The 12,715-nt window shown below is 40.5% G+C and overlaps 1 protein-coding gene across 33 annotated transcripts in view; it reads right to left on the bottom strand.

Annotated features, from left to right (window-relative positions):
- Positions 1–12,715, bottom strand: part of LOC127941524 (kinesin light chain 1-like) — a 160,125-nt gene that overhangs the window by 14,012 nt on the left and 133,398 nt on the right. For 28 of the 33 annotated variants that reach the window (XM_052536847.1, XM_052536836.1, XM_052536816.1 and 25 more), the window contains one exon: positions 1,604–2,060. The exons of 3 other annotated variants lie outside the window; for them this stretch is intronic. In XM_052536847.1, the coding sequence (XP_052392807.1) occupies positions 2,010–2,060 (51 nt within the window). In that variant the 3' untranslated portion in view covers positions 1,604–2,009. Of the gene's footprint in view, positions 1–77; positions 736–1,603; positions 2,061–12,715 lie in introns of those variants that run through there. 2 more of the 33 variants (XM_052536979.1, XM_052536943.1) reach the window with 2 other exon arrangements.

Here is a 12,715-nt window from a genome sequence, read left to right as displayed (position 1 = left end):
GTCATATATTTGTGTCACAAATATCAGACATTTGTATGGCTAAATCCTCTAATTATTTAGATTTAAATTAGTCTTACCTTATATGATGGAACAACTTCCCCGATGGGTCTGAATGTGTGATTGATGTGTTTCTCTGAATCTCTGCACACTAAACACACCGGCTGTTTGTCCTCCAGACAGAAGAGCTTGAGTTTCTCACTGTGTAGACTGCAGAGCTCCTCAGACTCTGATGAATGCCTCTCTTTCTTCTCCTTCAGGAGCGACTCACATACGTTTTTTAACACTAGATTACATGGAGGATCATCTCTTGAGGATCTTCTCCTGCAGACAGGACACTCCTGAGTTTCTTTAGTTCTCCAGAACTGTTGAAGACACTCTTTACAGACACTGTGACTACATGATAAAACAACAGGATCCTTGAAGATTTCACAGCATACAGGACAAGAAAGTTCCTTCACAGAGAGTGAATCCATTTCTCTCATTTGATCTCCAGTGATCTGAACTTTACTTTCACTTACTGATTAATGGTTTAAAAAATGAATAACCATGAGAATCATAAAGATCTGCTGTCTGTTTAGAAACAAACTTCTCAAAAATCCACCCTGAAAGTACTTTTCTTCATTCTTCGCTGAATTCTGATTCATTTTTGATTCTTGCCAAGAAAATGAATACAGAGTAAATAATACAGAAAGAGAAACAAGTCAGTTTCTTCCTGGTAAGTGTTGTAAGAGGGTGGAGTTTCTGATCACCTTTGTGTGTGTGGAAAACAGGTCAGACAGCATAATTTCTTCAGATTTCATAAAAAAAAAAAAAAAATGCATTCAGAATTAACTCGCTTTGATATTCTCTCATATATAATGCAGAAACCTCAGATAAGACAGTAAAGGTCCATAAGAAATCACAAATAATGATAATAAAAAGTCTTAAGACACTTTATTTGTGAGAGTTTTATTTACTGTGCTTTATTGGTGATTGTCAAATTCATTATGATAATAAAGTTATTAAAGCAACTGATTGATTTGATCATGCATGTAGTTTGATCTGCATTAGAAGTCCGATTGTGGGGTCTTCAGTAATTACATAATTACTCAGCCAACTAATACAAAGAAGGATTAGCCTGTATACAGTAAGAATTAATTGCAAATGGAAATACTCAAAAAGTGCATGCTAAAACAGAAGACACCATAGATTTTAACTATGCAATGTATGCATGTAAAAAAAAAAAATGGTGATGGATTTTTTTTAAATGTATACAAGTCTCATATGAAGGTTCTGGTTGGTTAAGAGTTGAGCAGTTTAGTTTGTACAGATTTTAACTCCTATTGAGTTAAAATCAGTGAGGTGAGCAGTGAGGTGTCATGCTTTCATTTTCTAGAGAATAAAAATACAATGAAAATGACAACTAAAATGAAAATGTAAAAACAAAAATGTCGAAAGGACAATCTTCATTCTTTTCACCTGTCTTCAAATGTGTGTCATTGTATGTTTGTGGTGATTTGTGTGTCATGACACTAACGTGTGTGAGTAATTTGTCAACAAAATTAACTAAAACTTACAAAACTTCAACTGACACCTTCAAACAGAAATAATGACTAATAAAATCTTTGTAATACTAAATGTTTTCTTTTAAGGATTGGGTCAGACTACATTCATTATCATAAAGTATTTGCCATTATCACAAGCTGAGATTGTCTAATTACACTAAGAGATGACAGTGCAGCCCAAAATAAATCAGTAAAACATTAGAATGCACAACTATTTAACATGGATCTGTCCTAACTAGCAGCGAGATTACATTTTGTCAGTCGCTTAGGGTGTTTTACAGGAAGCCTCAGGTAGATTCTGTCCCATTAGATCAGATCAGGATTTGCTGTAACAATTATAAGGGTTAAGTTTTGGCCACAATGTTCTACACTATGTATTACTTTGTGTGTTTTTGTTGTATTTGCTTGAACTCGGGTATGTGCATCTGTGGGGGTGTTTGGTCCTGTAGTCTCTTCCTCAGCATTTCATTGCTGGTGTGCAATTGAGCCGCTGCGATTCAATTCTCCACTGCCATCCTGCACAAACACACACAGACTCAATACACATCCCACACACTCACATTTAAAAGTGACACAATTAAACACACTTTAGTTTGGCCTACAGTATTTACAACACATTAGCTTGAGTGTATTGCATTAGAATGAATCTATATAAGCCTTCATCTTATTCTCACACAGTATGTTTACTTTATACAACTCAGATCAGCTTTTCTGCTACTGAATGACAAACATGAGCCTCACAAAGCAGCTGTCAGAAACAAGCACAGAAATCTGTCATGCTGCTTGCTTGACCCATCAGATTCTGTAATTCACCTCTGAGACTTTTCATCAACCTTGATGATTTTTAATAAATATACTTTTTGTGAATTAAATAGTAATAATGAAAACTAAAATCTTAAAGTTTACCCCAAGATGATATGATCATTTACTCACTCTTACATAGTTCCAAACCTGTAAAATTGAGCACAAAAGAAGATGTTTTTAAGAATGTTGGCAACCAAACAGTTTCTGGTTCCACTCGCGGGCCGTTCCCCCCCAAAAAAGGTTGCTGTGCCCCCCACACAGTTTTGATTAATTTAATATATATCAGGAATAATAAAATAAAACATTGAATGTTCCATGATTTTAATGTAATAAAAACGAGAAAATATAGTTGATATCAGTTTATTTTATTTTTATTTATCTGTTTCTCTGATTGGTTGCATTGCGGCATCTCATGCATCATTACGTCTTGAGCATATTGATGTGACATGATGCTAGCAGTACCGCTGCTCCCTACATGCAGTGTACGCAGTTTGTGTAAGGTACAAACTCCCAGAGGGGCAACCATCCCAGTTGCTAAAAAAAAAAAAAAAAAAAAAAAAAAAAAACATTCGGAGTTATAAAAAAAAATCACCCCCCTCACAGTTGTCATGAAGAGCAAAATTAGCTATTTAGACCAAACTCATTTTTTGCACCAGGCTGTAAACATGTTTTGCCTGCTGTAAAGTTGGGCATTTTAACATGGGGAGTCTATGGGACTCCCTTTTGCAGCCGGCCTCAAGTGGCCAGTCGATGAATTACAGTTTTAGTCTCTTCCTTGTTGGCTTCATGAGAGAGAGCGGGAGGTTGACATATTTATTTTATTTATGCATTTAGCAGACGCTTTTATCCAAAGTGACTTACATTGAATTCAAGCTAACAATTTTCTCCTAACATGTGTTCCCTGGGATTCGAACCCCCAACCTTGCGCTTGCTATCGCAATGCTCTACCACTTGAGCTACAGCAACACTGGAACTCAGCTCAAATGCAATTTTGATGCCCAATAGTATTTGAGAAAGACTTACAGTCATAAACAACTGTAAAGTGTTAATTTAGGTGTCACCTACAATGCACACCTTATACATTTAATGTTTATTAAAATAAATTGTAAATCATTTAGGTAAAAACGAGGCCCGTTTCAGGCATATATCTGTTGTTTTTTTTTGTTGTTGTTTTTTTTTTGGCTGTTTACGTGTTTGAGTTTTAATGTTGGAAATAATTTCACAACCATCAACGCATCTAATATTCTTTTTGATTTTCCAGGTTCCCTTACAAAAATTAGCCATGGTTTTAACAAGAGTTATAAAAACTAAAAACTTAAAATGCATTATATAAAAACAATGAGGTAATAAATATTAATAACACTGGTTAATAACAATAATACTAAATAAACAATTTATGTATAACATAGCCAAAGGGTAATTGCTGCTGCTACACTTACATGACTATCAAATCCTTGTTTAGGCTATTGGCCAAAAATTTAATTCAAATATTCACTTAATCTTTCATTTTTGGACACCTTTTCGTTATAAATGACACAGCCTTTATAATTTCTTCAACAAAAACATGTGGACATCACAACCCTTAAAAAAATAAACCATGGATTTATCATAGTAAACCTACTTAATTTTCTATCTTTTGTCATTTCTGAATGCTTGAGACAATAAAATAAATTAGAAACAAAATTATAATTATAGGTAAATGACGAGAGCTACAATTGTAACTTGTAAACAATACAATTTATTACGTTTCTTTTTTTCTTCTATTTTTTGTAAGTTCTATTTTCACCCCATAGTGATTTATTTTCGTCATATTTGTGGAAGGGGGGCACAACAATACAATCCTGCTTAGGGCACCAATTTGGCCAGAATTTGGCCCTGGATGCTAGCATTGAGTTCTTTCACAACATTTTATTGATCGCGTAAAATATGTATATTAGAAAATGGATCGTCGGTTCTGCTTCTGCAAAGCCTTATTAGCCTCCTGCCTTCTCATCCAGCACCGCCTACTCCATCTAACATCACGCGAACACCGGTTGGCTCAAATTTGGAGATTAGGGCTAATGAGGCGGAAAAGGTAAGTTATGCGTTTAATTAATTTACATAAGCTTACATGTGAAGTGTGGCTATTAGAACATCAACAGCATATGGTAATGAGACTCTGTTTACTTTTGAATTGAGATGTCATGCAGATCTGTATGATCAAGATGGCGACACGATAGCAGTTTCATGTGTGTCTCTGTTTTTTGGGAGTCCTGTCTTGGGTCTTATCTCAAGTGCTAAGCAGCTTTTAAATGTTTTAAATGTTCCTAAGTTCTTTGGGTTTTCTACAGGGATGGCGAATTGTAGTTTTTATTGATGTCTAGCAGTCGGGCAGCTTTATGGAGTAATTTCACCAGTTGAAGGATCGGCCAGGGCGACAACGTGCACTGACTGGGTCAGCCGGCTGCGAAATTGCGCATATAATGGCTTTGATGCTGGTTCTTTGTCAGTGGCCGCAGAGGCTCGTCTCCGGTGATGTGAATGCGATCAGCAAAAAGTTGGTGGTTTCCTTCATCCGACTGCTTGAGCTGCTTAACCTGCTCGACCTTGAATTCGAGCTGGTCCATCGTTGGACTTCGATCTCGGGCTTCAGAGGATCCGCCAGAGCGACTGCGTCTTCTGATCCGAGGTTGCTGTGTGCGCTAAACAATTTTTACGCCGGGCATGAGGCGGTGGATGCCTATCTTCAGATATAAATCTCAGGTGACTGTTTCGCCGCCTCCTCCCCTTCTGCTGACGGTATTTCTTTCTTCAGTCTCTCTGGACGCTGGATGTGACATTTTACCTAAAAAATGACTTTAAAATTCACGATTGGGCTGATCTTATTTGTTTGTCTCGCGTGTACGCCGCCGTCATGCAAGTATTGTTGCATACAACGTTCATTTTCTATGGAATTCTATGATCTTCCATCAAGTCGGCAATTCGCGACAAACTTTACCACTGATCAACTTCTCAATGTACTAATAATTGATCATATAAGGTCTGTCTTTCCACACGCCTTGCTGGTCTTCGAATCAGTTATTTCTTATGGCTGTCCAAGGACTTCCTCCCATCACAAATCTTTTAATGTTAAAAAGCCTCTTTCACGAACATTGATTTTATTTGTCTCTGGTAATGTTAATGTAAACCCGGGTCCCCTGCCTAATTCAGTAAATTTACATCATCTCTCTACGCCTACTGAATTTGCTAATAGGCATGGAATTGGGTTTCTACATATCAATGCTAGAAGTTTACTACCTAAACTGGATTTATTGAAAACGTGGTTTATGTCTGCTAATCCAGATATTGTTGTGATCTCTGAAACTTGGCTTAAACCGTCTGTCCCTGATGATGTTATTTGTGTTGGTGGTTATAATGTTTACAGAATAGATCGAAAAGGGCGTGCAGGTGGCGTAGCTATCTATGTATCTAAAAAATTTCCTGTGTCTGTTTTACTTTCCCAGTCAATCCCAAGACAGTTTGAACTTATTGCTTTAAATATTGGGGTTGCAAATGCTCCATTTACTCTTATTGGGTGTTATAGGCCCCCCTCTGCTGTTAACGAGACCCTATCGACTTTAACTGAAGTGTTGTCCGAGTTAAATAATTCCGAAATAATTTTATTTGGTGATTTAAATTGGGATTGGCTCAGCGACAAATCAGATAATTTTAAGTTGGCTTGTAATTCTCTAAATTTAGTACAACTCATTGATAGCCCCACCAGATTTAATCCATCTAAGCCTAATAGTGACACTCTGTTAGATGTCATTCTCACTAACAGGGCTCATAAGTATATAGCAATAGGTGTGTTTGTAAATGATCTAAGCGATCATTGTGCAATAGGATGTGTTAGAAACACCAAATTACCTAAACTTAAGGGTCTCACTGTTTCTAGACGCTATTTTAAACATTTTTCAGAGCAGGCATTTTTATCTGACTTGGCAAGACTGAATTGGGATCATGTTGCATTGATTCCTACTGTTGATGAAGCTGTTGATTTTTTTCAGCAACAGTTTCTATTGATTGCCAATAAACACGCTCCTTTTAAAAAGCATAGAATAAAGAATAGGGACAATCCTTGGTTTTCTCAAGAAATGGAAGCTTTAGCCTAAGTTCTGCCAGGAAGACTCAATCACTTCGTCACTAATTACCTTCATCATTATCCAATCACGTCTTTATACTCCTGTATAAAAGATCGTACTTACACATGTTTGAGTTCGCAGATGCCAACGCGACAACAACCGCAGATTCCGACGCGATTGTACTTGCTCAAGCTGTTGTGTTTATTCATCTACTTGCTGTAATTAAGTTCGTGCCCCGCAAACTATCTAGAGTTCGACGTTCCTCTAAGATGCACACGGGATCGTTGGCTTAGCTCTGTGTCGCGGTGATTATCTGCAGTCGTTTGTGTTGGATGATTTACAAGCTTTTCTCGGCAGAGGATGTGAACATTGGCGGAGTTCCGTGTGCTTCCAGGCCAGGGTTGCCAGGTTCTCAAAACCACCAGTTACTACTTTAAAAAAAAAAAAAATAAAAAAAATAAAATAAAATAAAATAAAAAAATAGCCCAATCGCGTTCAAAAGGGATTTATGGTAGAATTCACATTCTAGGGGCTATATATAACACTATTGGGGTCACCTCAAACCCAGGACAGAAAAGGCAACCCACACAAAAAAAAAAAAAAATACGTTCTTGGCAACGCTGGTGCTTTCCGAGATGTCGCGTCAGTGCTGCTTGGGTCTCAACACCTGAAAAGACTTTGGTCTCAATCAACAAATATTCATCTGTACGCTCACGTGAACCTGCAGCAATGAAGTTTCTCCGGACCAGCAGACAGAATTAAGGCTGCCAGTCTCTTAGGCATCTCGCCTCCATCACTTCACAAGTCTACAGCATTATAAGTATCATTTTGTTCTATGCACTTGCGGCGCCTGGGCATTAATTTATTCTCTGCAAGGATTTATACTTGCACGTTCAAATAAAACACTGGGCGTTTCGTGCTTGTTTATTGACTTGCACAGCATAATTAAGATGTTGATCATAGTGCATGCAATTTTCTGAATTTCTTCGTAATGAGGCACTTTAAGGCTCATCATAAACGCTACAATCTTTATACTGATAAAGATTTTTCGCATTTCTTAAAAAAAAAAAACAAAAAAAAAAAACAAAACAAAAAAAAACCTCTGTCTAGCACACTTGAGATTCGCTGTTTTAATCCTATGCTTTAATATTTTGCTTATTCAGTCTTTCATTAGCGTTATTCCTGAAAGTTCATACTCTAATGGGATTCTATGGTTGCAGATGCAGGGAACCGCTGCTCTCACCTCATCTTTACATGGCTTACTCTTGGGCTAGTGAATCATGAACACCGGATCTACCAAGCTGATGCGTATATGGACCCTTCTTTTGAGTCGTAGGTAAGATTCGGCTCTATGCTCCGTCAGCTGGCATATAACTCCACGTGACACGAGTTGCTGCTGACCTTATTTCAGAGTAGTGACAGATCTCCAGTTTAAACCGAATATTAATTAGCAGGCATGGTTTGTTTGCACTTCTGGTCTCCGTCTCAAGGTGCGGTCACACTAGACTTTAAACATGCAAAATTATTTCGAACGCCACTGCGAATATGGGCGGGAACAAGATAAAACAGTCTCCCCTCAATTATCACAAGATGGATTATTATGTGCGCTAGCACTGTGTCTTTTGCAACGGCGTCAAAAGCGTTTTATTATATTGTAACGTTACTCTGTATCTCTCTATAAATATATACACCCTAAGGGGAGGAGGGGGAGAAGAAAGAGAGAGAGAGAGAAAAAAAAAAAAAAAATATATATATATATAAAACGTTGTCATTTCAATGTATCACCTGTTCCCGTCGACACTACAAACCATGCAGCTTTTCTTTTATAAATCTTTTAATGTATTATAAACTAGGACCCTGTGCAACAGCTAAAGTATATAGCGCTTCCTTTTTGAATTTTTGTACAGAGGCCATGCAGCAATGTATCGCTCTTCTACTGGTCCACATCCTCACGTTATGCAAATTCCCTGGTCCGAGTTCACCAAACTTGAACTTTGGAACGCAGCGAAATGCAAAATTTTTCGCATAAGCTTGCGTTTCCGGTCCGACGCATTCGCATGCGTATGAATGGAAGTCAATGGAGAGAAAAGTGCAGTGTGACCGCCCATCACTCATAACTAACTAACGCCTGGAGGGGCGCGTTAAGTAGGTTCTGCTCATGCTGTCAAACTGACCTCATCAGAAAAATTATTCGTTACAGGGTGGAAATATTCAGAATTTGATAAGATTAAGACAAACAACGTTTAATTGTTTACATCAAGATTAGCAATGTGTGCTAGTAAGTCAATTCGACTTATGCGTATTTTAAACTTAACCTCTGATACCTCAACTTAATATTATAAAAAAAAAAAAAAAAAAAAAAAAATTGGGGAGTGACAGTTAAGGGGTTAAGCTACAATCAAGGCTTGTTTATATTCGCGCATCTACTGGTGTTGGTTCATCACTCTTACTCGGCTGTTGCGCCTTTCACCTTACACTTTTAAACTTTCAGACAGCTGTGCCCTCAGCCAACCCGGATTCTTCAGTCTGCCCTCCGTTAGCAGACATAATACTAAACGAAGTGCTACGTCAGCTGGAAATCACATTTCTAAGGCGTCGCTCCCTCTACAATCAAGCCTACACGTTTGCATGGTCCGCTTCTAATGTTTTTCCTTCCAATTTTTGTGTTCCTATTCTAATTTCGACCGTTGCTCCTTTCTTGTCAAAAAAAAAAAAAAAAAAATCGCAATCTTAATTTCTCTATTCGCAGACTCCTTGCCAGCATCTAATCCACGCTAAATTTTATAATCAAATTTTCAAGCCTTTTGGTTATTCAGTTCTATTACTACTTGAGGGGTTAGCTAAATCTTCCAACAAATTAAAGACAAATGTCTGCCTATTACCCTGCCCATATTGCAAAATGAATTACTTCCATCTGCTACGGCCTTCCTTCAAAGTACCTCAATATTCTTCTGGAGGCAGTGTTTATCTGCTTTCTACAGGTTATGCTTCCAGGGGAATTCACTTCAAACCAATCAATTTGATCCTGCTCGCGGCATTTCCTTCAGATCTATGATTTTGACCAAAAATTCTTCACACTCTCCTCAAGCACTCAAAAACCGATGTGCAAGGTTCTGGTGTCACCTTAACAATTCTAAAATCAATAATCCTGTCCCTTCTCTGCATGGTGAAATTTCTTAAAAATCCGACCTAGAATTTCTAAAACGCACCAGCTCTATTTTTCCTAACGGAGCCCCCTTTCCAAGGCTGTTTAGAACTCACTTAACCACTGTTCTCAAAGCTGCAGTCTATCTACTGGCCATTCATTCAGAATTGGGGCAGCTACTTCAGCAGCTGAATGAGGGATCTCTACATCAGCTGTTAAGATCATGGGCAGATGGTCTTCCTAAGCATTTGAATCATACATCAGACCTGATTCAAAACCATTATTGAAGCTCAGCAAGCTCTCCTGTAACTAATCAGGTAAATTCATGCAATTACTGGTGGTGGTGTTACTATATCTGTATGGTCTTTCAAGGCCTGTCTGTGTCTGCCTATCGTGACTATTTCTGTACGGTCTATTGAGACCTGTCCGTGTCCGGCTATCATGGCTATTTTTCTGTATGGTCTATCAAGGCCTGTCCCATGTCTGCCTATTGTGGCTATCTGTGTCTGGCCTATCGTGGCTATTTCTGTACGGTCTATCGAGACCTGTCCGTGTCCGGCTATCATGGCTATTTTTCTGTACGGTCTATCAAGGCCTGTCCCATGTCTGCCTATTGTGGCTATCTGTGTCTGGCCTATCGTGGCTATTTCTGTACGGTCTATTGAGACCTGTCCATGTCCGGCTATCATGGCTATTTTTCTGTACGGTCTATCAAGGCCTGTCCCATGTCTGCCTATTGTGGCTATCTGTGTCTGGCCTATCGTGGCTATTTCTGTACGGTCTATCGAGACCTGTCCGTGTCCGGCTATCATGGCTATTTTTCTGTACGGTCTATCAAGGCCTGTCCCATGTCTGCCTATTGTGGCTGTCTGTGTCTGCCTATCGTGGCTATTTCTGTACGGTCTATCGAGACCTGTCCGTGTCCGGCTATCATGGCTATTTTTCTGTACGGTCTATCAAGGCTTGTCCCATGTCTGCCTATTGTGGCTATCTGTGTCTGGCCTATCCTGGCTATTTCTGTACGGTCTATCGAGGCCTATCTGTGTCTGGCTATAATGGCTATTTCTGTACGGCCTATCGAGGCCTGTCCGTGTCTGCCTATCGTGGCTGTCTGTGTCTGGCCTATCGTGGCTATTTCTGTACGGCCTATCAAGGCCTGTCTGTGTCCGGCCATCATGGCTATTTTTCTGTATGGTCTATTGAGGCCTGTCCTGTGTCTGCCTATTGTGGCTATTTCTGTACGGCCTATTGAGGCCTGTCTGCGTCTGCCATTGTGGCTGTCTGCGTCTGGCCTATCGTGGCTATTTATGTACGGCCTATCGAGGTCTGTCTGCGTCTGCCTATCGTGGCTAATCATGGTCTATCGAGGCCTGTCTTGCGTCTGCCTATCGTGGCTGTCTGCGTCTGGCCTATTGTGGCTATTTCCGTTGGTCTATCAAGGCCTGTCCGTGTCTGGCTATCATGGCTATTTTTCTGTATGGTCTATCAAGGCCTATCTGTGTCTGGCCATCATGGCTATTTCTGTACGGTCTATCAAGGCCTGTCTGCGTCTGCCTATTGTGGCTGTCTGTGTCTGGCCTATCGTGGCTATTTATGTATGGTCTATCGAGGCCTGTCTGTGTCTGGCTATCATGGCTATTTTTCTGTACGGTCTATCGAGGCTGTCTGTGTTCTGCCTATCATGGCTATTCTGTATGGTCTATCGAGGCCTGTCTGCGTCTGCCTATCGTGGCTGTCTGCGTCTGGCCTATCGTGGCTATTTCTGTTGGTCTATTGAGGCCTGTCTGTGTCTGCCTATCGTGGCTGTCTGCGTGAGGCCTATCGTGGCTATTTATGTTGGTCTATCGGGGCCTGTCTGTGTCTGCCTATCGTGGCTGTCTGCGTCTGGCCTATCGTGGCTATTTATGTACGGTCTATTGGGGCCTGTCTGTGTCTGCCTATCGTGGCTGTCTGCGTCTGGCCTATCAGGCTATTTATGTTCGGCCAATTGGGGCCTGTCCGCGTTTGCCTATCGTGGCTGTCTGCGTCTGGCCTATCGTGGCTATTTATGTTCGGCCTATCGAGGCCTGTCTGTGTCTGCCTATCGTGGCTATTTCTGTTGGTCTATCGAGGCCTGTCTGTGTCTGCCTATCGTGGCTATTTCTGTTGGTCTATCGAGGCCTGTCTGTGTCTGCCTATCGTGGCTATTTCTGTTGGTCTATCGAGGCCTGTCTGTGTCTGCCTATCGTGGCTATTTCTGTTGGTCTATCGAGGCCTGTCTGTGTCTGCCTATCGTGGCTATTTCTGTTGGTCTATCGAGGCCTGTCTGTGTCTGCCTATCGTGGCTGTTTCTGTTGGTCTATCGAGGCCTGTCTGTGTCTGCCTATCGTGGCTGTTTCTGTTGGTCTATCGAGGCCTGTCTTTGTCTGCCTATCGTGGCTGTCTGTGTCCTGCCTACCGTTGCTGTCTGTGTCTGGCCTATTTCTGTAAAACTTAAGAAGTTTAATCTAACGTCATTATACTGGTCATGCTAACTCTCTTTCTATTTCTTCCAGGAACCTTAGGATTCACAACTGGTGGGTATACTTCATCTACTTTATTTTGGGGGGAAGGCTGGCCCCGTCTGGAGGTCTCATAATCCACCTAATTTTGGGGGTCTGCTGCGCCCCTGCCTTCGTTTTCAGGCAGGAAATGCAGATTCGCTACCCTCGGATTACGAACCATGGACGGGGCCTTCCGCCAAAGAAATTTATAATTGTGCTCGCTGAGCTGTCAATAAATGTATGCTTCGTACATTCCTCTATCTCCCGAGTCTTTCTGGTAGAAATGGAAGCTTTAGCCTAAGTTCTGCCAGGAAGACTCAATCACTTCGTCACTAATTACCTTCATCATTATCCAATCACGTCTTTATACTCCTGTATAAAAGATCGTACTTACACATGTTTGAGTTCGCAGATGCCAACGCGACAACAACCTCCACCCTCCCCACCACCACCAGGATGGTCCTGTCCTTACCTTCCAGGGGGGGTCTGCTGCGCCCCTGCCTTCGTTTTCAGGCAGGAAATGCAGATTCGCTACCCTCGGATTACGAACCATGGACGGGGCCTTCCGCCAAAGAAATTTATAATTGTGCTCGCTGAGCT

This window comes from Carassius gibelio, chromosome A3, assembly GCF_023724105.1.
Source record: "Carassius gibelio isolate Cgi1373 ecotype wild population from Czech Republic chromosome A3, carGib1.2-hapl.c, whole genome shotgun sequence".
NCBI lineage: Eukaryota > Metazoa > Chordata > Actinopteri > Cypriniformes > Cyprinidae > Carassius > Carassius gibelio.
This window is presented reverse-complemented; position numbering and strand designations above follow the sequence as displayed.